Source organism: Pristiophorus japonicus, unplaced genomic scaffold (assembly GCF_044704955.1).
Source record: "Pristiophorus japonicus isolate sPriJap1 unplaced genomic scaffold, sPriJap1.hap1 HAP1_SCAFFOLD_266, whole genome shotgun sequence".
In the NCBI taxonomy this organism is placed as follows: Eukaryota; Metazoa; Chordata; class Chondrichthyes; family Pristiophoridae; genus Pristiophorus; species Pristiophorus japonicus.
In genome coordinates, this window is record NW_027252406.1 from 265,963 (window position 1) to 292,785 (window position 26,823).

Below are 26,823 nucleotides of genomic sequence, written 5' to 3' on the forward strand. Positions count from 1 at the left end.
CCTCAGCCCAACCCAGGAATGTTACACCACTGAGCTCACAGTTAAAGACTAATACCATAAAACCGAGGCCCCGCATAATTCAGGCGGCTGTTAAAGATCCCACGGAACTATTAAAGAGCAAGGCATGCTCCCAGGATCTTGGCCAGCAACCCACCTTCAATTAATGGTGCAAGATGGATGTCACGTTTGTCTATTTAACAGTCACTGCACTCCAGAAACAGTTTAAAAAAAGTGAGATGTTGTAAGTGAAACATGCATTACAGCCGAGACAGAGTTAAGAGCTGGACTGGACTTGGCTGGGACAGCACGCACACACTGCTGTACTTGGAACAGATAGTGCTAAGATATGCATAACTATTGGTGCGGCAGACTTTGAAGGCGACAATTCCCTACCTTGCGTGGTCTTATTCAAAGAATGATCTGTACCCTTCCCAGCAGTTCTCCCTTTCTGTGCAAACCACATGCTAAGCACACAGATTAAACCGTTACACTTCAGAGCATGGAACTCATCTACCCATAAACTCACAGCTCCTTCTCTATACCTGCAGTTCATTTCAACCGGAAGCTAACTACACAGGCCCTACAAACGCACCCCTTCCTGCAGGGCTGAGAGGAGGAAGGCATGTCGAAGATGCAGGCCACTCGAAGAACACTGCAAAGCTGGCACTCGACCTCCCAGGTTAAGCATCCTTCATGTGACAAGAGCACACCAAACAACACCGCTTAGGAGGAGTGGAGCATCTGCTACAGAAAACCTGAAATACCAGCTCGCCAGAGAGAGATCTGGTAAAGGCACAGTGCAGCTGGCAAAGCCAAACAGCGACACATGGTAATGGATTCTTCCATGTGGCAGCTCCATAGATGCCGTCACTCAGAACCGGAGAGATTCCCAGGATTCAGGCAATGCACAGATGCAATAATCTTTAACCTTCCCCATAGAAATTCCAGGTCTACTGCAGATATACCCCTGTAAGTGGTCGTGTGTTCAGGAGATTGCCCGTACTGTGTATTATCGAATTTATATGCTTAACCCGAGGGTGTGACAGGATTTGACCCCTTCTAATCGGGTCTTTTACGAGTGCCAATCGTCAAGCTGCCTGAACTTAGATGGCAAGTGAACATCCAGTCAAAACAAATCCCCCTTTCTTCATTCAAGCAAGCTTCGGCCCTCAAAGTGAGGAAACAGACTCTCTCTCTCACCCCCAGCCCCCCCCCCCCCCCCACGGCGGTTTCATGGGCTGACCCCGCCCCCCCCAACCCCCACGGCGGTTTCATGGGCTGACTTCCTTGCTGCTAGCATCAACTTTCTCTCCTGACTACTTCTACATTAAAAACTGACCTACAAGTTAGATACCATCTCTAGATTCAGATCCCACAGTCTCCTGCTTAAAACCTGACTTACTGCCACATTTCTCTTATTTTTACAGTGTTCCCATCAGGGATTCACCACCTCTCCTAAAAATAGATTTGTGGCTTTGTAAATTATTGCACACTCAGTTTTATAACAAACAACCGTCCGGATATAAAAGAGGTCAGAAAGTTTAGTAAGAAGGAGGAACTGAGGTAAATCCTTATTAGTCGGGAAATTGTGTTGGGGAAATTGATGGGATTGAAGGCCGATAAATCCCCAGGGCCTGATGGACTGCATCCCAGAGTACTTAAGGAGGTAGCCTTGGAAATAGCAGATGCATTGACAGTCATTTTCCAACATTCCATAGACTCTGGATCAGTTCCTATGGAGTGGAGGGTAGCCAATTAACCCCACATTTAAAAAAAAGAGAAAAAACAGGGAATTATAGACCGGTCAGCCTGACACCGGTAGTGGGTAAAATGATGGAATCAATTATTAAGGATGAAATAGCAGCGCTTTTGTAAAGAGGTGACATGATAAGTCCAAGTCAGCATGGATTTGTGAAAGGGAAATCATGCTTGACAAATCTTCTGGAATTTTGTGAGGATGTTTCCAGTAGAGTGGACAAGGGAGAACCAGTTGATGTGGTATTTGGACTTTCAGAAGGCTTTCGACAAGGTCCCACAGAAGAGATTAATGTGCAAAGTTAAAGCACATGGGATTGGGGGTAGTGTGTTGACGTGGATTGAGAACTGGTTGGCAGACAGGAAGCAAAGAGTAGGAGTAAATGGGTACTTTTCAGAATGGCAGGCAGTGACTAGTGAGGTACCGCAAGGTTCTGTGCTGGGGCCCCAGCTGTTTACATTTTACATTAATGATTCAGACGAGGGGATTAAATGTAGTATCTCCAAATTTGCGGATGACACTAAGTTGGGTGGCAGTGAGCTGCGAGGAGGATGCTATGAGGCTGCAGAGTGACTTGGATAGGTTAGGTGAGTGGGCAAATGCATGGCAGATGAAGTATAATGTGGATAAATGTGAGGTTATCCACTTTGGTGGTAAAAACAGAGAGTCAGACTATTATCTGAATGGTGACAGATTAGGAAAAGGGGAGGTGCAACGAGACCTGGGTGTTATGGTACATCAGTCATTGAAGGTTGACATGCAGGTACAGCAGGTGGTTAAGAAAGCAAATGGCATGTTGGCCTTCATAGCAAGGGGATTTGAGTACAGGGGCAGGGAAGTGTTACTACAGTTGTACAGGGCCTTGGTGAGGCCACACCTGGAGTATTGTGTACAGTTTTGGTCTCCTAACTTGAGGAAGGACATTTTTGCTATTGAGGGAGTGCAGCGAAGGTTCACCAGACTGATTCCCGGGATGGCGGGACTGACATATCAAGAAAGACTGGATCAACTGAGCTTATATTCACTGGAGTTCAGAAGAATGAGAGGGGATCTCATAGAAATGTTTAAAATTCTGATGGGTGTAGACAGGTTAGATGCAGGAAGAATGTTCCCAATGTTGGGGACGTCCAGAACCAGGGGTCACAGTCTAAGGATAAGGGGTAAGACATTTAGGACTGAGATGAGGAGAAACTTCTTCACCCAGAGTGTGGTGAACCTGTGGAATTCTCTACCACAGAAAGTTGTTGAGGCCAATTCACTAAATATATTCAAAAAGGAGTTTGATCTGTCCTTACTACTTGGGGGATCAAGGGGTATGGCGAGAAAGCAGGAATGCGGTACTGAAGTTGCATGTTCAGCCATGAACTCATTGAATGGCGGTGCAGGCTCGAAGGGCCGAATGGCCTACTCCTGCACCTATTTTCTATGTTTCTAAAACTCATTCCCGAATCCTGTCGGTGAAGAGAAAAAAAAATTGAGCAAAACTCCCAAAATGCGACACTGCCCCTTCGGCACTGCTGGCAGTATTGAATGCACTCAACCATCTGCTTATCTATCCACTACTTGGGGAGCTGCTTACTCATGGCCCTACAGTGGAGAAATAGCTTGACATTTGGTGCAAGATGCACGGTAACTTCAGCCTCTGTTGCTGCAGTGGAACCTGTGAGGCACAGACAGGCAATTACAACACAACTAAACCAGCAGCCAGCACTAATTGTACAACTAAACCAGGAGTACCTGGAGGGGTTGGAATGTTTGCCTGGACTTTGGTGCCGGGGAGTCGGTACTTGCACGTGATCCTGTTGTAACTGCCTGTGTGGCACTCAGGCTCCCATTACACAAGACTTAGTAGCTTACAGAGGCGGACGTTACTGTTTGGTGTCCAGATCTACAGCGCGATGGCAACCAATGTTCCCTCTAATTTCTTTTTCTTGTGCACGGTCCCGTTAAATTAGCTGTGCGGTGTCCTTTCCAGCGGCAACAGCCTGCACGGAACCTCCCAATCGATGCTCAACCACACGCCTGAGCACCTTAGGAGGAACGTCGATGGCAACATACCACTCCCAACTGATGTGACATGGCTAGAATACGAGGACTTTGCAGGATAATAACTGACTCCAGCACATCACAGCACTTATTATTGTAGGCCTGCAGGACTGGAGCGCTGTGTAGCTCTGAAACTTGTGTGAACTGCACTGGTATGTGCGTGTGCGTGTGTTGGAGAACACTTGAGGCCCCCTGTTCTGCCTGATGTGCAGGACCCACCTGATTCCGTGGCCAGTGAATCTGGGTTGACTGTGGGAGGGTTAAAGCCCACACTGATTGCTGTCTGATGAAAACCAGAGAAGTTTGGGTGCCATCAATTGTTCTGGGAGTTTGGTATCAGACCCTGAACAATTCCTTGTCTTGTCTGGGTTACAGTTTGAACTTCTCCAAGTTATCTACAAAGCCCAGCTCCTGAACGACCCCAAGTCTCATTAGAATCCAGATTACACACCAGGGGTTCGTGAGGTACTGGAATGTCCACTTGTTCTGTTGGGCTGGGGGCCGCAGGGAGTTCAGGCTGAGCGACTGTAGAAATCGGTGCACCAGCAGTCATCTTTCCATGGGAAGGATTATTGGAATTCGCCATTGCGGCAAGTTTGCAGTGTCCTCAATTAGTGAATCTTAAGCCCACAAACAAATCCACCTCCCCAACGCTCTCCATCACAGTCAGGCGATGAGCCCTTCATCTGAACTGGCAATACTGCATTAGGAGCAAAGCCTGGAGTCAGGGAGTGCCTGATCCACAAGATGTCGTTCCAAGCACTAATCGCTCAGCGCGTGACCCCCCGCACCCCCACGCCCCAGCGCCCCACCCGGAGCTGTACCTGGATTCCTTTGTTGCAATTATAGAAGGTATCTGATTGGTTTTCAGCCAATCCCAGGCAGCAGACTGCTCAGCCTCACCACAGAACTGTAGTTTAATGCATCTGAAACAGGAGGACATGGTACATTGTTCAACAACTACCCGTGATTCGAGTTTACATTACTTGTATAAAAATACATAAAAGATGCATCTGCTAGAAAGCAGCTTTATCAATCGGTCGCATCACCGCTGATGGAGATAGCCATTGGCAATTGGCAGACAAGGCTTTCTCAAATTATATTACTTGGGAGCATTGAATTGCAGAGTTCAATTCTAGCAAAACTAATTCAGCTCTTGCCACATCTACATTAAATAGTTGAAAGAGTACAACTGACAATCTGCCACTACAAACAGATACGACCAAATGTGGAAAGCTCACGATACCTAATCAGTTATCTCAGGAACATTTTACAATCTCTCCCAGTGGAAGATTCTAAAAGCTTCACGACAGTGATGTGCAAATGTTTGTGAAAGCTTGTCCAATCTCTCCCTTATTCAACCCCACACCCTGTCACTGTCACCCTGCCCGTACCAACACTCGCTCTGCCTTATTCAGACTCACACCCTGTCTCCCTGCACTCTCAAAAGTAAAAGCCCACGGGATCCAGGGCAAATTGGCAAGTTTGATCTAAAATTGGCTTAGAGGCAGGGCGTAAAGGGTAATGGTCTATGGGTGTTTTTCTGACTGGAAAACTATTTCCAGTAGGGTTCTGCAGGGCTCAGTGCTGAGTCCCTTGCTTTTTATATGTATCTATGATTCAGACTTAAATGTAGGGGGTATGATTAAGAAGTTTGCAGATGATGCAAAAATTGGCCATGTGGTTGATGAAGAAAGCTGCAGACTGCAGGAAGATATCAATGAACTGGTCAGGTGGGCAGAAAAGTGGCAAATGGAATTCAATCCAGAAAAGTGTGAGGTAATGCATTTGAGGAGGGCTAACAAGGCAAGGGAATACACATTAAATGGTAGGACACTGAAGTGTAGAGGAACAAATGGACCTTAGCGTGCAGGTCCACAGATCCCTGAAGGTAGGACAGGTAGATAAGATGGTTAAGAAGGCATATGAAATATTGCCTTTATTAGACAAGGCATAGAGCAAGGAAGTTATGCTGGAACTGCATAAAACACTAGTTAGGCCACAGCCAGAGGGTGGAGAGATTTACGAGGATGTTGCCAGGATTGGAGAATTTTAGCTATGAGGAAAGATTGGATAGGCTGGGAACAGAGAAGGCCGAGGGGAGACCTTATTGTGGTGTGTAAAATTATGAGGGGCCTGGATAGGGTGGATAGGAAGGACCCATTTCCCTTAGTAGAGAGGTCAACAACCAGGGGTCACCGATTTAAAGTAATCGAAAGGAGGTTTAGAGGGGTAATGTTTTCACCTAGAGGGTTGTGGGGGTCTGGAACTCACTGCCTGAAAGGGTGGTAGAGGCAGAAACCCTCACCACATTTAAAAAGTACTTGGATGTACAGTTGAAGTGCCGTAACCTACAGGGCTACGGACCAAGAGCTGGAAAGTGAGATTAGGCTGGATAGCACTTGGTCAGCCGGCACGGACACAATAGGCCAAAATGACCTCTTTCCATGCGTAAATTTCTATGATTCTATGACTCTCTCTGCCACATTTAGACACACCCTGCACTGCACTAATGGACTCTCTCTGCCTTACTGATAACCCACACCCTGTCTCCCTGCACTGTACTAATGGGCTCTCTCTGCCTTATTCAGCCCCGCACCCTGCCCTGTATTAATGGACTCGGCTGAATTATTCAGCCCCACACCGTCTCCCTGTCCTGTACTAGGGCCACATTACAGCAAAATTCTAAAGGGGCAAAGTGTGTTAGAAAGACAACCTGAAGGCTCTGTGCCTCAATGCGAGGAGTATTCGGAATAAGGTGGACGAATTAACTGCGCAGATAGCAGTTAACGGGTATGATATAACTGGCATCACGGAGACATGGCTCCAGGGTGACCAAGGCTGGGAACTCAACATCCAGGGGTACTCAACATTTAGGAAGGATAGACAGAAAGGAAAAGGAGGTGGGGTGGCATTGCTGGTTAAAGAGGAAATTAATGTAATAGTAAGAAAGGACATTAGCTTGGATGATGTGGAATATGTATGGGTAGAGCTGCGGAATACCAAGGGGCAGAAAACGCTAGTGGGAGTTGTGTACAGGCCACCAAACAGTAGTAGTAAGGTTGGGGACAGCATCAAACAATAAATTAGGGATGCATGCATGAAGGTACAGCAGTTATCATGGGTGACTTTAATCTACATATTGATTGGGCTAACCAAACTGGTAGCAATGCAGTGGAAGAGGATTTCCTGGAGTGTATTAGGGATGGTTTTCTAGACCATTATGTCGAGGAACCAACCAGGGAGCTGGCCATCCTATACTGGGTGATGTGTAATGAGAAAGGACTAATTAGCAATCTTGTTGTGCGAGACCCTTTGGGGAAGAGTGATCATAACATGGTAGAATTCTTTATTAGGATGGAGAGTGACAGTTAATTCAGAAACGAGGGTCCTGAACTTAAAGAAAGGTAACTTCGATGGTTTGAGGTGTGAATTGGCTAGAATAGACTGGCAAATGATACTTAGAGTTGACGGTGGATAGGCAATGGCAAACATTTAAAGATCACATGGATGAACTTCAGCAATTGAACATTCCTGTCTGGAGTAAAAATAAAACGGGGAAGGTGGCTCAACCGTGGCTAACAAGGGAAATGAAGGATAGTGTTAAATCCAAGGAAGAGGCATATAAATTGGCCAGAAAAAGCAGCAAACCTGAGGACTGGGAGAAATTTAGAATTCAGCAGAGGAGGACAAAAGGTTTAATTAAGAGGGGGAAAACAGAGTATAACAGCTTGCCGGGAACATAAAAACTGACTGCAAAAGCTTCTGTAGATATGTGAAGAGAAAAAGATTAGTGAAGACAAACGTAGGTCCCTTGCAGTCAAATTCAGGTGAATTTATAATGGGGAACAAAGAAATGGCAGACCAATTGAACAAATACTTTGGTTCTGTCTTCACGAAGGAAGACACAAATAACCTTCAGGAAGTGCTAGGGGACTGAGGGTCTAGTGAGAAGGAGGAACTGAAGAATATCCTTATTAGGCGGGAAATTGTATTAGGGAAATTGATGGGATTGAAGGCTGATAAATACCCGGGGCCTGATAGTCTGCATCCCAGACTACTTAAGGAAGTGGTCCTAGAAATAGTAGATGCATTGGTGATCATTTTCCAATAGTCTATCGACTCGGGATCAGTTCCTATGAACTGGAGGGTAGCTAATGTAACACCACTTTTTAAAAAGGGAGGGAGAGAGAAAGTGGGTAATTATAGACCAGTTATAGCCTGACAGCAGTGGTGGGGAAAATGTTGGAATCAATTATTAAGGATGAAATAGCAGCGCATTTGGAAAGCAGTGACAGGATCGGTCCAAGTCAGCATGGATTTATGAAGGGGAAATCATGCTTGACAAATCTTCCAGAATTCTTTTGAGGATGTAACTAGTAGAGTGGACAAGGGAGAACCAGTGAATGTGGTGTATTTAGACTTTCAAAAGGCTTTTGACAAGGTTCCACACAAGAGATTGGTGTGCAAAATCAAAGCACATGGTATTGGGGGTAATGTATTGACGTGGATAGAGAACTGGCTGGCAGACAGGAAGCAGAGAGTCGGGATAAAAGGGTCCTTTTTAGAATGGCAGGCAGTGACTAGTGGAGTGCCGTAGGACTCAGTGCTGGGACCCCAGCTATTTACAATATAGATCAATGATTTGGATGAAGGAATTGAGTGTAATATCTCCAAGTTTGCAGATGATACTAAAATGGGTGGTGGTGAGAGCTGTGAGGAGGACGCTAAGAGGCTGCAGGGTGACTTAGACAGGTTAGGTGAGTGCGCAAATGCATGGCAGATGCAGTATAATGTGGATAAATGTGAGGTTATCCACTTTGGGGGCAAAAACTCAAAGACAGATTATCTGAATGGTGGCAGATTAGGAAAAGCGGAGGTGCAACGAGACCTGGGTGTCATGGTTCATCAGTCATTGAAAGTTGGCACACAGGTACAGCAGGCGGTGAAGGCGGCAAATGGTATGTTGGCCTTCATAGCTAGGGGATTTGAGTATAGGAGCAGGGAGGTAATTACTGCAGTTGTACAGGGCCTTGGGTGAGGCCTCACCTGGAATATTGTGTCCAGTTTGGGTCTCCTAATCTGAGGATGGACGTTCTTGCTATTGAGGGAATGTAGCGAAGGTTCACCAGACTGATTCCCGGGATGGCTGGACTGTCATATGAGGAGAGACTGGATCAACTGGGCCTTTATACATTGGAGTTTAGAAGGACGAGAGGGGATCTCTCAGAAACATACAAGATTCTAACGGGACTGGACAGGTTAGATGCGGGTAGAATGTTCCCGATGTTGGGGAAGTCCAGGGGACACAGTCTTAGGATAAGGGGTAAGCCATTTAGGACTGAGATGAGGAGAAACTTCTTCAATCAAGAGTTGTTAACCTATGGACTTCCCTGCTGCAGAGAGTTGTTGATGCCAGTTCATTGGATATATTCAAGAGGGAGTTAGATATGGCCCTTACAGCTAAAGGGATCAAGGGGGAAGGAGAGAAAGCAGGAAGAGGGTACTGAAGTTGCATGATCAGCCATGATCTTATCGAATGGCGGTGCAGGCTCGAAGGGCCAAATGGCCTACACCTGCACCTATTTTCTATGTTTCTAATGGGCATTCTCTGCCTTAATCAAAGTTTCAGTGAATATCTCCGAGAATGCCCACACCTGCAGTGTTGTGGAGCCGCTGCTTAAACCTACAAACTCAGCTCTCCTATCAGAAAGGAGCCATTTCACAGCAAATCTGAGAGAGAGCAGTCTCATCTTTGATCAGCATGCCAACAGTTAGCATACACCACAGGGAGATCCACATAACCATAATGCAAATTCGTGGGGTACTTTAACCTTCACATAGACCGGACATATCAAATTGGCAAATGTAATTTGGAGGCCAAGTTCCTGGAATGCATTCGAGACAGTTTCAGAGAAGAATGATGTGGAACCAGTCAGTAAACAGACTATTTTAGATCTTTTCTTGTGGAATGAGACCAGGTTAATTAATCTCATAGTACAGGATCCTCTGGGGAAGAGTGATCATAACATGATAGAATTTCATACTGAGTTAGAAACTGATGTACTTAAGTCCAAAACTAGAGCATTAAACTTAAATAAAGCCAAGTGCAGAGATATGCGGGGCGAGTTGGCTAAAGTAGATTGGGAAATTAGATTAAAAGGTATGATGGTAGTAAGCAAAGAAATATTTCATAATTCTCAATATGCATTCCATGAGTCGAAACGCCACGGGAAAAGTGATTCATCCGTGGCTAACTAAAGAGGTTACGGGTAGTATTAGATTAAAAGACGAGGCTTACAATGTTGCTGAGAGTAGCAAGCCTGGGGATTGGAAGTTTTAGAATCCAGCAAAGGATGACCAATAAAGTTGATAGGAGAAAATAGAATAAGAGTAAAAATAAGAGAGAGAGAGAGAGAGAGAGAGAGATAAGATTATGAAAGTAAATTAATATAAAAACAGATTGTAAGAGCTTCTACAAGTATGTAAAAAGGAAGAGAGTAGCAAAAGTAATTGTGGGTCTCGGAGAGGCTGAGACAGGGAAAATTATAATGGGAAAGATGTCAAACAAATATTTTGCATCTGTCTTCATAGTAGAAGGCACAAAAAACATAGCAGAAATAGTGGGAGCCTGAAATAATCACCATTAGTAAAGAAAAAGTACTCGAGATTAATACGACCAAATCCCCTGGGCCTGATGGCCTACACCTAGGGTTCTAAGAGAGGTGGCTGCAGAGATGGTGGATGCATTGATTGTAATCTTTCAAAATGCCCTAGATTCTGGAATGGTCCCAGTGGATTGGAAGGTAGCATTAGAAAACCATTAGGCAAGAGTCAACATGGTTTTAGGAAAGGGAAATAGTGATTGATAAATCTATTGGAGAGTTTTCTTTGAGGATGTAACCAGCAGGGTAGATAAAGGGAAACCAGTGAATGTAGTATATTTGGATTTTCAAAAGGCATTTGAAAAGGTGCCACATGAAAGGTTGTTTCACAATACAAGGGCTCATGGGGTTGGGGATAATAGATTAGCACGGATAGAGGATTGGTTAACAGACAGACAACAGAGTAGGAATAACAGGTTATTTTCAGGTTGGCAGGACGTTATTCGTGGGTTGCTGCAAGGATCGATGCTGGCGCCTCGGCTATTTACAATCTATATTTATGACCTAGATGAAGGGACTGAGAATAATGTATCCAAGATAACTGACGATACAAGGGGAAGTAAGCTATGAGTCTGCAAAGGGACAGACAGGTTAAGTGAGTAGTGTGTCCAAGGAAGGATATGCTTACCTTAGAGGGGGTGCAACAAAGGTTCACTAGATTGATTCCTGGGATGAGAGGGCTGTCCTATGAGGAGAGGTTGAGTAGACTAGGCCGATACTCTCTGGAGTTTAGAAGAATGAGAGGTGATCCCATTGAAACATACAAGATTCTGAGAGGGCTGGACAGGCTGGATGCAGTAAGAACCAGGGGGTACAGTCTCAGGATAAGAGGTCGGCTATGTAGGATTGAGATCAGGAGAAATTTCTTTCTTCAGAAGGTTGTGAATCTTTGGTATTCTCTATTGCAGAGGGCAGGGGATGCTCAGTCGTTGAGTATATTTAAGGCTGAGATTTTTAACTTTTTGGACTAAGGAAATCAAGGGATATGGGGATTGGGCGGGAAGGTGGAGTTGAGGTCAAAGGTCAGCCATGATCTAAGTGAATGGCGGAGCAGACTCCTGCTCATATTTCTTATGCTAACATGCTCGCCAGACTTCATAAGTACCGCTTCATCCAGAGCAACCCGTTCACTTCAAGGGATCAGTTCCACTGATCTCGGATAATGTGCTCTAGAATTCTGCGGGAGGGCGGAGAATTCCACATAAGAATTAGGAACAGGTGTAGGCCATCTAGCCCCTCGAGCCTGCTCCGCCATTCAAAAAGATCATGGCTGATTTGGCCATGGACTCAGCTCCACTTACCCGCCCGCTCCCCATAACCCTTAATTCCCTTATTGGTTAAAAATCTATCTGTGATTTGAATACATTCAATGAGCTAGTCTCAACTGCTTCCTTGGGCAGAGAATTCCAGATTCACAACCCTCTGGGAGAAGAAATTCCTTCTCAACTCGGTTTTAAATTGACTCTCCCGTATTTTGAGGCTGTGCACCCTAGTTCTAGTCTCCCCGACCAGTGGAAACAACCTCTCTGCCTCTATCTTGTCTATCCCTTTCATTATTTTAAATGTTTCTATAAGATCCCCCCTCATCCTTCTGAACTCCAACAAGTAAAGACCCAGTCTACTCAATCTATCATCATAAGGTAACCCCCTCATCTCCGGAATCAGCCTAGTGAATCGTCTCTGTACCCCCTTCCAAAGCTACTATATCCTTTCTTAAGTAAGGTGACCAAAACTGCACGTAGTACTCCAGGTGCGGCCTCACCAATACCCTGTACAGTTGCAGCAGGACCTCCCTGATTTTGTACTCCATCTCTCTCGCAATGAAGGCCAACATTCCATTTGCCTTCCTGGTTACCTGCTGCACCTGCAAGCTAACTTTTTGGGATTCATGCACAAGGACCCCCAGGTCCCTCTGCACCACAGCATGTTGTAATTTCTCCCCATTCAAATAATATTCCCTTTTACTGTTTTTTTTCCCCCAAGGTGGATGACCTCACATTTTCCGACATTGTATTCCATCTGCTAAACCTTAGCCCATTTGCTTAACCTATCTAAATCTCTTTGCAGCCTCTCTGTGTCCTCTACACAACCCGCTTTCCCACTAATCTTTGTGTCATCTGCAAATTTTACACTACACTCTGTCCCCTCTTCCAGGTCATCTATGTATATTGTAAACAGTTGTGGTCCCAGCACCGATCCCTGTGGCACACCACTAACCACCGATTTCTAACCCGAAAAGGACCCATTTATCCCGACTCTCTGCTTTCTGTTAGCCAGCCAATTCTCGATCCATGCTAATTCATTTCCTCTGACTCCTTTATCTTCTACAGTAACCTTTTGTGTGGCACCTTATCGAATGCCTTTTGGAAATCTAAATACACCACATCCATCGGTACACCTCTATCCACCATGCTCGTTATATCCTCAAAGAATTCCAGTAAATTAGTTAAATATGATTTCCCTTTCATGAATCCATGCTGCGTCTGCTTGTTTGCATTATTCCTATCTAGATGTCCCGCTATTTCTTCCTTAATGATAGCTTCAAGCATTTTCCCCACTACAGATGTTAAACTAACCGGCCTATACTTACCTGCCTTTTGTCTGCCCCCTTTTTTAAACAGAGGCATTACATTAGCTACTTTCCAATCCGCTGGTACCTCCCCAGAGTCCAGAGAATTTTGGTAGATTATAACGAATGCATCTGCTATACCTTCCGCCATCTCTTTTAATACCCTGGGATGCATTTCATCAGGACCAGGGGATTTGTCTACCTCGAGTCCCATTAGCTTATCCAGCACTACCCCCCTAGTGATAGTGATTGCCTCAAGGTCCTCCCTTCCCACATTTCCATGACCAGCAATTTTTGGCATGGTTTTTGTGTCTTCCACTGTGAAGACCGAAGCAAAATAATTGTTTGTTTAAGGTCTCAGCCATTTCCACATTTCCCATTATTAAATCCCCCTTCTCATCTTCTAAGGGACCAACATTTACTTTAGTCACTATCTTCCATTTTATATATCTGTAAAAGCTTTTACTATCTGTTTTTATGTTTTGCGCAAGTTTACTTTCGTAATCTATCTTTCCTTTCTTTATTGCTTTCTTAGTCATTCTTTGCTGTCGTTTAAAATTTTCCCAATCATCTAGTTTCCCACTAACCTTGGCCACCTTATACGCATTGGTTTTTAATTTGATACTCTCCTTTATTTCCTTGGTTATCCACGGCTGGTTATCCCTTCTCTTACCGCCCTTCTTTTTCACTGGAATATATTTTTGTTGAGCACTATGAAAGAGCTCCTTAAAAGTCCTCCACTGTTCCTCAATTTTGCCACCGTTTAGTCTGTGTTCCCAGTCTACTTTAGCCAACTCTGCCCTCATCCCACTGTAGTCCCCTTTGTTTCAGCATAGTACGCTCGTTTGAGACACTACTTCCTCACCCTCAATCTGTATTACAAATTCAACCATACTATGATCACTCATTCCGAGAGGATCTTTTACTCGGAGATCGTTTATTATTCCTGACTCATTACACAGGACCAGATCCAAGATAGCTTGCTCCCTTGTAGGTTCTGTAACATACTGTTCTAAGAAACAATCCCGTATGCATTCTATGAATTCCTCCTCCAGGCTACCCCGCGCGATTTGATTTGACCAATCGATATGTAGGTTAAAATCCTCCATGATTACTGCCGTTCCTTTTTCACATGCCTCCATTATTCCCTTGATTATTGTCCGCCCCACCGTGAAGTTATTATTTGGGGGCCTATAAACTACGCCCACCAGTGACTTTTTCCCCTTACTATCTCTAATCTCCACCCATAATGATTCAACATTTTGTTCATTAGAGCCAATATCATCTCTCACAACTGCCCTGATATCATCCTTTATTAACAGAGCTACCCCACCTCCTTTCCCTTCTTGTTTATCCTCCCGAATTGTCAGATACCCCTGTATGTTTAATTCCCAGTCTTGGCCACCTTGCAACCACGTTTCTGTAATGGCCACCAAATCATACCTATTTGTAATGATTTGTGCCGTCAACTCATTTACTTTATTGAACTTTATTCACTTACTTGAAGGAGAGTCCTTCGAAGATGGAGCTGAGCGAGAGTTTGAAGGTTTGGCATAGGGAGATTGCAGTATCAAAGAGTCCCACCTGAACAAGTAAGGCCACCATCTCCTCAGCTGAGGCACTCCCTGCAGTAGAACAGAGGGTTAAATACCGAGGAAGCACTGAGTGAGGCACACCGCACAGCTTCATTCAACATTTGAACAAGGGTACAACACCAAATACTGCAGATTCACTCACTCACTCGTGGGCATGGCAGCATAGTGGTGATGTTACTGGACTAATAATCCAGAGGATGAGTGTTCAAATCCCACCACGGCAGTTTGAGAATTAGAATCATACCTGCTGTCCTTTCCCGCATTGTACTAATATGCCACTCTAATCCTACCCCAACGTGGTTGACTCAGAAGTGGCCTAGCAAGCCACTCAGTTGTACAGAGCTTCTCGGAGTGGGCAATAAATGCTGGCCTTGCAGCAATGCCCAAATCCCTAGCACGGATATATAAAATCCTCGGCGATTGTGATGTGACACAGACCAGGACAGCACCCCCATTCCATCTCTGGTCAGTGAGCTGATCTCAACCAGGGCAATGGTGGCACTGCAAACATGGTCTTGATGCCTCAGATTTTGAGAGTGGGGTGTCTGCACTGGGATTAGGTGAGGCAAGGATTGGGATGCATATCAAATAAGCTTTGAAAGGGAGGAATAGGCACTGGTTCCCTCAGAGGATGGGTAGTCAATGCACAGTATTTCAGTCCTGGCAGTTAGACTATTAATGCATCACTCCACACAGGAGAATTAAAATTGAAAATCGTTCACGTGTTTGTACATGTAGAATTTTCTACTCACTACCAATTAATCAAGGTCTCCAGGTAAACAAAGTAGAAATGCAACAAGTCAAATATGGGACATTATTAATTTTTCCGATAATTTGCTGCCAGTCCTCACCCGCTATCGCTGCAGATGGTGGGTCGTGCTTTGCGAGCAGTAGTCGTGTACGTGCCAACATGTACTCCTTCTCCAAATCCTTCAGCTCCACTATATCAATCTGATGGCAGACTGTAATCACACATTAAATCCGCCTGTTAAACAGGGACATTGGGCAACTCCACTCGCGCCATCCCCTCCAGCATGCACATCGTTTTCCCCCCTCCCCACCCCATGAGCCCAGGCAGTGGGGGGAGAGGGGGGGGGGGGTGTCTCCCCTCCCCAGGCAGTGGGGGGAAGGGGGGGGGGGGTGTGTCTCCCCTCCCCAGGCAGTGGGGGGGAGGGGGTATCTCCCCTCCCCAGGCAGTGGGGGGAGGAGGGGGGTCTCCCCTCCCCAGGCAGTGGGGGGAGGGGGGGGGGGTGTCTCCCCTCCCCAGGCAGTGGGGGGAAGGGGGGGGGGGGGGGGGTGTGTGTCTCCCCTCCCCAGGCAGTGGGGGGGAAGGGGGGGGGGGGGTGTCTCCCCTCCCCAGGCAGTGGGGGGGGAGGGGGGGGGGGTGTCTCCCCTCCCCAGGCAGTGGGGGGAGGAGGGGGGTCTCCCCTCCCCAGGCAGTGGGGGGAGGAGGGGGTGTGTGTGTCTCCCCTCCCCAGGCAGTGGAGGGGAGGGTGTCTCCCCTCCCCAGGCAGTGGGGGGAGGGGGGGGGGGGAGGGGGTCTCCCCTTCCCAGGCAGTGAGGTGGGGGGGGGGGGGGGGGGTCAGTCTCCCCTTCCCAGGCAGTGTGTGAGGGGGGGGTCTCCCCATCCCAGGCAGTGTGTGTGTGTGGGGAGGGGGGGGGGGGTCTCCCTGTCCCAGGCAGTGGGGGGAGGAGGGCTGCTATTCGCTACGACTAACAGTCTCCTTAAATCCCTCTCCCGTCTCCACCACACTCACCCACAACAAATGTGAGGAGCTCATAGACTTCTTTGTCTCAAAGATTGGGACCATCCGACCAGCTGCCTCTGCGAATTCCCTTCCTTCCCCTAGCCCATCGGGCCAAACTACATCTGAGGCTCCGCCCTGCCCTAGCCCTAAACTCACATCTTTCTCTAGTTTCTCTCTGATCTCCCCTCTTGTTCTCTCCAAACTCATCTTGTCCAAACTCATCTGCTCCTTTGACCCTATTCCCACTAAATACTGACTACCCAACTTCCTTTTCAGGCTCCCGTGTTAGCCGACATGGTTAACAGTTCTCTGTCCTCAGCTACTGTCCCCCTCTCCTTCAAATCTGCTGTCATCACCCCTCTCAAGAAAACCCTTGACCCCACCTTGCTTGCTATCATCCCATCTCCAACCTCCCTTTCCTGACCAATGTACTTGGAACTGTTGTCGCCTCCCAAATCCATGACCACCTTTCCATGAATTCAATGTTTGAATCCCTTAAATCTGGTTTTCGCCCTTGCCACAGTCCCCAAACGGCTCTTATCAAAGTCACAAATGACATCCTTTGAGAGTGGGACAAAGGTAAACTATCCCTCCTCGTCCTTCTGGACTTGTCTGCAGCCGTTGGCACAGTTGACCATTTTATCCTCCTCCGACACCTCTCCAGCATCATCCAGCTGGGTGGGACTGCACTCGCCTGGTTCCATTCTTTTCTATCTAATCGTAGCCAGAAAATATGATTAATGGTTTCTCTTCCCACTCCTGCATCGTTACCTCTGGTGTCCCCCAAGGATCTATCCTTGGCCCCCTCCTATTTTTCATCTATATGCTGGCCCTTGGCGATATCATCCAAAAACACGGAATCAGTTTCCAGATGTACGCAGATGACACTCAGCTCTACCTCTCCAGCACTTCTGTCGACCCCTACTTGGTATCTAAATTGTCAGATTGCTTTTCCGACATCCAGTAATGGATGAGTAGAAATTTTCTTCAATTAAATATTGGGAAGACCGAAGCCATTATCTTTGGTCCCCGCCACAAACTGTGTTCCCTAATCACTGACTCCATCTCTCTCCCTGGCATCAATCTGAGGGTGAACAAGACTGTTCGCAGCCTAGGTGTCATATTTGACCCGGAAATGAGTTTCCGGCCACATAAAATTCTGACGGGACTGGACAGGTTAGATGCAGGAAGAATGTTCCCGATGTTGGGGAAGTCCAGAACCAGGGGTCACAGTCTAAGGATAAGGGGTAAGCCATTTAGGACTGAGATGAGGAGAAACTTCTTCACTCGGAGTGGTGAACCTGTGGAATTCTCTTCCTCAGAGTTGTTGATGCCAGTTCATTAGATATATTCAAGAGTGAGTTGGATATGGCCCTTATGGCTAAAGGGATCAAGGAGTTTGGAGAGAAAGCAGGAAAGGTGTACTGAGGTGAATGATCAGCCATGATCTTATTGAGTGGTGGTGCAGGCTTGAAGGGCCGAATGGCCTACTCCTGCACCTATTTTATGTTTCTATCCGCTGCATAACTAAAACTACGTTTTTTCACCTCCATAACATCGCCCGTCTCCGCCCCTGCCTCAGCTCTTCTGCTGCTGAAACCCTCATTCATGCCTTTGTTACCTCTGGACTTGACTACTCCAACTAACTCCTGGCTGACCTCCCACATTACGTAAACTTGAGGTCACCCAAAACTCAGCAGTCGTGTACTAACCTGCACCAAGTCCCGCTCACCCATCACTCTGTGCTTTCTGACCTACGTTGGCGTCCAGTTAAACAATGCCTCAATTTCAAAATTCTCATCCTTGTTTACAAATCCTTCCATGGCCTTTCCCCTCCCTATCTCGGAAATCTTTTTCAGTCTCACAACCCCAGATGATGTCTGTGCTCCTCTAATTCTGCCCTCTTGAACATCCCTCATTATAACTGCTCAACCATCGGTGGCCGTGCCTTCAGCTGCCTGGGGCCCAAGCTCTGGAATTCCCTCCCTAAACCTCTCCGCCTCTTTCCTCCCTAAAACTTTAACCTCTTTAACCAAGCTTTTGGTCATCTGCCTTAATTTCTTCTTTTATGGCTCGGTGTCAAATTTATGTTTTATCTTCTAACACTGCTGTGAAGCACCTTGGGACGTTTACTACATTAAAGTTGCTATATAAATACAAGTTATAATTTTTATTATTGAACTCAACAATGGAGCAGGATGGACCAGAGCATTACCTCAGGAGACACTGGGAATTATCCTCGAACGTGCACTAATTTATTTAGGAAATCTTTCTGAAAGTAAAAGTTGGCAGCAAGATACTGAACCAAAGTAAAGAGCTTGGCTCTTGGGGACCATTATCCTGATCCAAGCACTGTTATAGAGGAGACACAATTTGGGGCAGAATAGTTTATTGACCGGGGGGAACAGCAGAATCTATCTGGAGCAAAGGGATCTGGGAGTACAAATCCACAAATCACTGAAAGTAGCGACACAGGTCAACAAGGCCACACAAAAGCAAACCAGGCACCAGGGTTTATTTCCGGAGGGATAGAATTAAAAAGTAGAGAAGTTGTGCTAAACTTGTATCGAACCTTGGTTCCCACACTTGCAATATTCTGCACAGTTCTAGTCGCCATATTAGAAAAAGGATATAGAGGCATTGGAGAGGTCACAAAAAAGATTTACCACCAGAAATGAGAGATTATACCTATCAGGAACGGGTGAACAGGCTGGGGCTTTATTTCTCTTGAAAAGAGAAGGCTCAGGGGTGACCCAGAAGTCTTAAAAATAAAGAAAGGTTTTGAAAGAGTAGACACCGACAACTCGCATCCTTCAAACAGTCAGAAAGTAACCATAAAGAAACGGGATTAAAAGGCAAGGCGAGAGGTGGAGCTGCCATTGATGTCGGTGAGTGTAACTCTACAGCACCACCCACAGGCACAGAGCAGCAATTGCACTGTCTTCAACAAGGCATCAATATTGAGAGATGCATCGCAGATGCTTTATATAATGCTGAAACAAAACATGACTCACTGTGTGTGGTGGTGTACTCCCCATCATGGCTCCTCTTTGGTGATGCCCCAGGACGCTCATACTGTTGGGAGGAAGAATAGTTTAAACAGAAGGACCCAGCACCACTGCAGCCAGCGTGTCCCAGAGAGTAGCGTGGCGTTGAACAGGAAGTCCTTTAACTCCCTAACACAACCGCAGATTACCAGGGTCAGCATCGTAAATAAATGGGTGAAATACCAGACCTGCAATGTGGAACCTGTCTGCTCCACCAAACCATCAGGGAGCACCACACTGTCAGATCTGAAAACGTACTCTCTTGGCCACACACCGTTATTGGGGTTGGAGTGCCAGTGACAGCGAGCAGTCTAGCTGCCTCAGCCCTTGCTCTTGCCCAACAGGTTCGAGGTTCTTACTCCCTGTGTGGAGAGAGCAGGGACTGCAGGGAGGGTGAGCAAACTGACCACAGCACCGTGGTACAGGGGGCCATTCAAGTGGGGAGAGTAAAACGAAATGTGGCCGTGGTAGGGGACAGTATAGTTAAGGGGATAGATACTGTTCTCTGCAGCCGAGAGCATATGTCCCGAAGGCTGTGTTACCTGACTGGTGCCAGGGTTAAGAACATGTCCTCTGGGCTGGAGAGGAACTTGGAGTGGGAGGGGGAAGATCCAGTTGTCATGATCCACGTAGGTACCAATGTTATAGGTAGGACAAAGAAAGAGGTTCTGCTAAGGGATTATGAGCAGCTAGGGGCTAAATTAAAAAGCAAAACCACAAAGGTAATAATCTCTGGATTACTACCTGAGCCATGAGCAAATTTGCATAGGGTAAATGAGATCAGAGAGATGAACACATGGCTCAAAGACTGGTGTCGGAGGAATGTGTTTCAATTCTTGGGGCACTGGCACCAGTACTGGGATAGGAGGGAGCTGTTCCATTGGGATGGGCTTCACTTGAACCAGGCTGGGGCTGGGTGGGTGTCATGGTACATCAGTCATTGAAAGCTGTCAGGCGGTGAAGGCGGCAACTGGCATGGTGGCCTTCATAGCTAGGGGATTTGAGTACAGGAGCAGGGAGGTCTTACTGCAGTTGTACAGGGCCTTGTGAGGCCTCACCTGGAATAGTGTGTTCAGTTTTGGTCTCCTAACCTAAGGAAGGACATTCTTGCTATCGAGGGAGTGCAGCAAAGGTTCACCAGACTGATTCCAGGGATGGCTGGACTGACATATGAGGAGAGACTGGATCGACTGGGCCTGTATTTACTGGAGTTTAGATGAATGAGAGGGGATCCCATAGAAACATATAAAATTCTGACGGGACTGGACAGGTTAGATGCAGGAAGAATGTTCCCAATGTTGGGAGAGTCCAGAACCAGGGGTCACAGTCTAAGGAGAAGGGGTAAGCCATTTAGGACTGAGATGAGGAGAAACTTCTTCACTCAGAGTTGTTAACTTGTGGAATTCCCTGCTGCAGAGATTTGTTGAATATATCCAATGAACTGGCATCAAGAGGGAGCTAGATTATGGCCCTTATGGCTAAGGGGATCAAGGGGTATGGAGAGAAAGCAGGAAAGGGGTACTGAAGTGAGTGATGAGCCATGATCTTATTGAATGGTGATGCAGGCTCGAAGGGCCGAATGGCCTACTCCTGCACCTACTTTCTATGTTTCAGTGACCTGGCGAATTGAATAACTAGGGCTGCAGATGGGGCTTTAATCTAAATAGTGGGGGGGGGGGGGGTACTTAAAACAATCACTATCACTGGAGGAAACAGAACTAGGCATACTAATGGGACTCAAGGTAGACAAGTCCCCTGGACCTGATGGCCTACATCCTGGGGTCTTAAAAGAAGTGGAGGCATTGGTTCTAATCTACCAAAATTCCCTGGATTCTGGAGAGGTCCCAGCAGATTGGAAAAATGCAATTGTAACGTCCCTATTCAAGAAAGGAGGCAGACAGAAAGCAGGAATCGATAGACCGGTTAGCCTAGCAGGTCATTGGGAAAATGCCAGACTCTATTATTAAAGTAGTAGTAGCAGGACATTTAGAAAACCATAATAGTCAAGCAGAGTCAACATGGTTTTATGAAGGGGAAATCATGTTTGACAAATTTGCTAGAATTCTTTGAGGATGTAACGAGCAGGGTGGATAAAGGGGAACCAGTGGATGTGGTGTATTTGGATTTCCAGAAGGCATTTGATAAGGTGCCACATAAAAGGTTACTGCACAAGGTAAGAGCTCACAGGATTGGGGGTAATATATTAGCATGGATAGAAGATTGGCTAACTAACAGGAAAGAGGAGTCGGGATAAACAAGTCAATTTCAGGATGGTAAACTGTAACTAGTGGGGTGCCACAGGGATCGGTGCTGGGGCCTCAACTATTTACAATCTATATTAATGACTTGGATGAAGGGACAGAGTATAATGTAGCCAAGTTTGCTGGTGATACAAAGATAGATGGGAAAGCAAATTGTGAAGAGGACACAAAGAATCCACAAAGGGATATATAAATAGGCTAAGGTGAGTGGGCAAAAATTTGGCAGATGGAGTATAATTGGTAGGAAAAATAAAAAAGCAAAATTATTTAAATGGAGAGAGACTACAAAATGCTGCCATACAGAGGGGTCCTTGTGCATGAAACACAAAGTTAGCATGCAGGTACAGCAAGTAATCAGGAAGGCAACTGGAATGTTGGCCTTTGTTGCAAGAGGGATGGAGTATAAAAGTAGGGAAGTCTTGCTACAACTGTACAGGGCATTGGTGAGGCCACACCTGGAGTATTGCGCACAGTTTTGGTCTCCTTATGCAAGGAGGGATATACATGCATTGGAGGCAGTTCAGATAAGTTCACGGGTTGATTCCGGAGATGAAAGGGTTGTCTTATGAAGAAAGATTGAGCCTATACTCAGTGGAGTTTAGAAGAATGAGAGGTGATCTTATTGAAACATAAAAGATGAGTGGGCTTGACAGGGTAGATGCAGAGAGTATGTTTCCCCTCATGGGGGAATCTAGAACTAGAGGGCATAGTTTCAGAATAAGAGGGTCGCCCATTTAAAATGGAGATGAGGAGGAATTTCTTCTCAGAGGGTCTTTGGAATTCTCTACCCCAGAGAGCTGTGGAGGCTGGGTCTTTGAATAAATTTAAGGCGGAGATAAGACAGATTTTTGAGTGATAAGGGAGTCAAGAGTTATGGGGAGCGGGCAGGGAAGTGGAGTTGAGGCCAAGACCATGATCTTATTGAATGGCAGAGCAGGCTCGAGGGGTTAATTGGCCTACTCCTGGCTCCTATTTCTTATGTTCTTATGGGAGCTTTATTTAATTTATCCAATGCCCTGTCAGGGAGATTGGCTAGTGCTGTGGGGAAGGGTTTAAACTCAGTTGGCAGGTGGAGGGGGAACGGGCATGAAATAGTGAAGAGAAGATACAAGGTGCACAGAGGACTGGTAGAGACAAACAGCATTAGAGTAAAGATCACATGAGGGTTCAGACAAGGGGAAAATGTGAAGCAGGCGAAGATAGATTTAAAGTGCATGTGCGTAAGTGCACGGAGCGTGGTAAAGAAGGTTGGTGAGCTGCAGGCACAATTCACCATGTGGGACTATGATATAGTGGCAATAACAAGAGACCTGGCTCAAATAAGGGGAGGATTGGGCACTTAATATTCCTGGCTACAATGTATTCAAAGATAGAGAAGGAAATAAAGGAAGGGGATGACAGAATCGATCAAAGATACTGTTACTGCACTAGAAAGGGAGAACGTACTGGAGGATTAAAAAACAATCTATTTGGTTAAAATTACAGAATAGAGGGTGTACACTATAGGCCATCAAATAGTGGGAAGGAGATAGAGGAGCAAACTTGCAGGCAAATTACAGAAAGCTGCAAGAACTATAGTGCAGTGATAATGGGGACTTCAACTGTCCTAATATGGACTGGAATAGTAACAGTGTAAAGGGCAAAGGGAGGGAGGAATTCCTGCACAAGACAACTTTCTTCATCAGTGTGTTTCCAGCCCAATGAGGAAGGAAGCAATGCTGGATCTAGTTCTGGGGAATGAAGTGGGGCAAGTGGAGTGTTTTTCAGTGGGGGACCAGTTGGGGAACAGTAACGATAATAGATTTAGAACAGTTATGGAAAACGACAAAGTACAATGAAATGTGAAAATATTCAACTGAAGGAGGGCCATTGTACAAGTCCTTCCAGTCTGAATAACAACCATTCAACACGACTCTCTACTTTCTGTCCCGTAGCCAAGGTTGTATCCATGCTGCCACTGTCCCTTTACTCCCATGGACTTTAATTTTGCTAACAAGTCTATTCAGTTGTAGTTTGTCAAATGCCTTTTGAAAGTCCATTTACACATCAACTGCACTACCCTCTGTTACTTCATCAAGAACTTATTTATTGGAAATTTGAAAGTGGAGTGGTAAGGAACTCGAGGGGAGTTTTTTTTTGCGGGGCAGTTACAAAGAAGTGGGAAGGGGAATCTGGGTTGAGAGCGATATAAGGAAATGATCAGAGATTGCCTCGTCAGTGATAGTTTCTGGGGGAGTAGAGAGGACACGTGAGATGACAAGATCAAGGGGTGGGCGTGTAGATGAGTAGAAGAGTTTAAGGGAGGTAAGGAGGGCAGTGAACACAGGAGAGAGAAGAGGAGTTGAGGTGTGGTTGAAATCACCAAGGATGAGAAGTCACTCGGTGCAGAGGCAAGAAAGTAGAGAAGATATCTGATACTTCAGGGTGGGGGTGGAAATAAATATCAAGGATTTAAACGAGGCGTAAGGGGTGGAGTAAGATGTGATGCTCAAAGGAGAAGTTGCCAGAGGGGTAACGAGAGACCAAGTGTGATTTAGAGACACGGGCAACACCAGCACCACGGCAGTTTGAGTGAGACAATAGCCAGGTGGGGAAACTCCATTAAGGGGAAAGAGTTCATCACCCCTCAACCATGTCTCCGTCAAGACCATGAGGTCAATGTGACCTCGAGCATTAGAATGATGCAAGCCACCCAGGTCAGTGCTTCCTCAGACCACACACCTGGCATCAGCATGCACCAACCCATACTCAGGGACAATGGGCTGCTCAGTGCCCTCCCTCCCCACGGGGAACAGGAACATCTGCCCAAGTCACTTGGCACCAAGTACAGCGGGCAGCACTTGGTGTTGATTGGAGTTTGTGGACACACGCACTCACAGTAATGCGAGGCTCGGAACACTTTACAATGAATGACTCTCATACCATGGCTCCTGACGCTGGCCGTACAATCCAGGCGTACTCAGGTCGGATCTGCCGCAAGCAGTTTATCCCCACTAAGTAACAGTGGACTTGCTTCTGGAGCCCGTGCAGGGAGCGCACTTCACGTCCAAGACGCATTCCGTATTCAAACATCACCGTCCCAGCTGGGAGTGGAGAGAAAGAAAAGTTACCAAAACCATCCAAACTGGTGAAACGTGCTGTGCCAGCTCAGTGCCCCCCCACACCAGCCCCTCCACTCCCCCGCACCCCCACCACATCAGCCCCATCCAAACACATCACACCCCACGCACCCCCCCCCCCCCCCCCATAGATGTAGAGTTAAGGGTCAGTCAACATATATATGAAAGCTGACCCCATGTCTGTGGCTGATGTCAAGGATGAGAAAAAGAGTGCCAAGGATAGATCCTTGGGAATTCTGGAGGCAACAGTGTCGGGTTGGGAAGAGAAGCCATTGCTGGAGATGCACTGGCTAGGAGAGAGCAAGGGCTGTTTCACTCACTGGACATTGGAGAGGCGTTGATGGTGATTGACCATGTCACAGGCTGCAGAGATCGAGTGATTGTCTGACCATGGTGCACTTAGGTGTTGTTGTTTGTGACTTTGATAAAAGGTGGTTTCCACAGCACTGAAACTGCCTTTTATCAAAGTCACAAACAACAACACCTAAGTGCACCATGGTCAGACAATCACTCGATCTCTGCAGCCTGTGACATGGTCAACCACCATCAACACATGGAGCTGCTGGAGAGGTGAGGACAGATTTGGGAGGTGACATGTTCAAGGCCTTGGAGAGGAATGGGAGGTTGGAAGGGCAGAGGGGTCGAGGCAGGTTTCAGAGGAGCGAGCAATGTCAGCAGTTTGAGAGGGGAAGTACCCAAGGAGAGGAAACCGTTTACAACGCTAGCTAGCATGGGTGGTCAGCAGTTGAGTGGGAATGGGGTCAAGGGAACAGGTGGTGGGTCTGAAGGATGAGATGAGCTAGAGAGGGCATGAGGAGATAGGAGAGAAACAAGAGTCAGATTTTTGGCTACAGTGTGACTTGGTAATGAGGGTCACAACGCCACCGTGGCGGTTTCAGCAGGGCAGTGTCAAGGGACAAGTTGCCGCCAACCTGTGAGCCAGGTTTCAGCCAAAGCCAGGATATCAACGCAATCAACAAGATTTGTTCCTATTTATGAACGAGTGGAGGGAAATATAAAGGAGGCGGTGATTATGGATCCATCAGCAGAGTTTAAGGGGCCAATGATGGACGTGGTAAGCATTCAGGAGGGAGGTTGGCGAGGTCAGTCGCCAGTGGGCAGCAAAGCTGGCAAGAGGAGGAGGGGCGGTTGGGGCTGTTGTTCAGAAGGGGGCAGCTACAAGTGCCTCAATATGCCCTTTGGAAAATGCAGAGGCACACAGAGGGTAGTTGTGGGATTTTTCAAGGTAGATTCAAGCTTGGGTCATAAGAATACAAGAAATAGGAGCCAGGGTAGGTCAGCAGGAGAGTAGTGATGGGTTGGGTAGGGATGGGGGGAAAACTACCCGAGAGAAAAGTAAAGTGGCTTGGTTGAGCGACAGGAAGGGGAATGAGGTCTGAGAGAAATAAAGGGAGCTAGAAGTAACAGAATAGAGTTGAGACTGGCAGCCAAGATGTGCACAGGAATGGACAGAGGGGGAATTCAGGTTAGAGGCATGGCTGGGATCTGAAGATGTGTCCTGGAGGACAGGGAGGGAAAGGCATGAGGCAGTCCAATGTTGGGAGCCTGAGGCCCTGTGGTACATGTAGAGTGTGAAGCTAGTCTGGACAAAGGGTAGACAGGCAGCCCAGCATACTGCTGCAAGCAGGGGGAACTTTACACAATATGGGCTTTGTTAGACATCCTGGATAGATGTATTTACATCTTGGGGAGTTAAGGGCTAACAGTCAAACTTTTTTGCATCTTAAAACAACAGGCTTTCTAATATATAAACAGGATGACTTTGAAGTGTGGTGAGGAGAAAGCACGGCCTGTAAAGGACTTGCGTAAAAGACTAAGTGTAGGTAAGAAAATGTACACTTTAGTTTTCAGATACTAAAACCGGGGAGCAATCGGTTAGATACAGATTGCACTGGCAGCTTTTACTTCAAAGATGCTAGCAAATGTTCAGTGAGGAAGTCTCGTGTAGGGGGAAGTGGAACAGAGGTAAACAGTACTGTTTACATAGATGGTCTGT

General features: G+C 46.5%; 1 protein-coding gene across 3 annotated transcripts in view; it reads right to left on the minus strand.

Annotated features, from left to right (window-relative positions):
• Nucleotides 1-26,823, minus strand: part of nup160 (nucleoporin 160) — a 112,293-nt gene that overhangs the window by 14,333 nt on the left and 71,137 nt on the right. Inside the window, exons 28-33 of one of the 3 annotated variants that reach the window (XM_070871580.1) lie at nucleotides 24,610-24,770; nucleotides 19,394-19,454; nucleotides 15,483-15,593; nucleotides 14,538-14,661; nucleotides 4,627-4,728; nucleotides 260-464 (exon numbers count right to left, since the gene is read on the minus strand). In XM_070871580.1, the coding sequence (XP_070727681.1) occupies nucleotides 275-464; nucleotides 4,627-4,728; nucleotides 14,538-14,661; nucleotides 15,483-15,593; nucleotides 19,394-19,454; nucleotides 24,610-24,770 (749 nt within the window). In that variant the 3' untranslated portion in view covers nucleotides 260-274. Of the gene's footprint in view, nucleotides 1-259; nucleotides 465-4,626; nucleotides 4,729-11,106; nucleotides 11,190-14,537; nucleotides 14,662-15,482; nucleotides 15,594-19,393; nucleotides 19,455-24,609; nucleotides 24,771-26,823 lie in introns of those variants that run through there. The other 2 variants (XM_070871579.1, XM_070871582.1) reach the window with 2 other exon arrangements.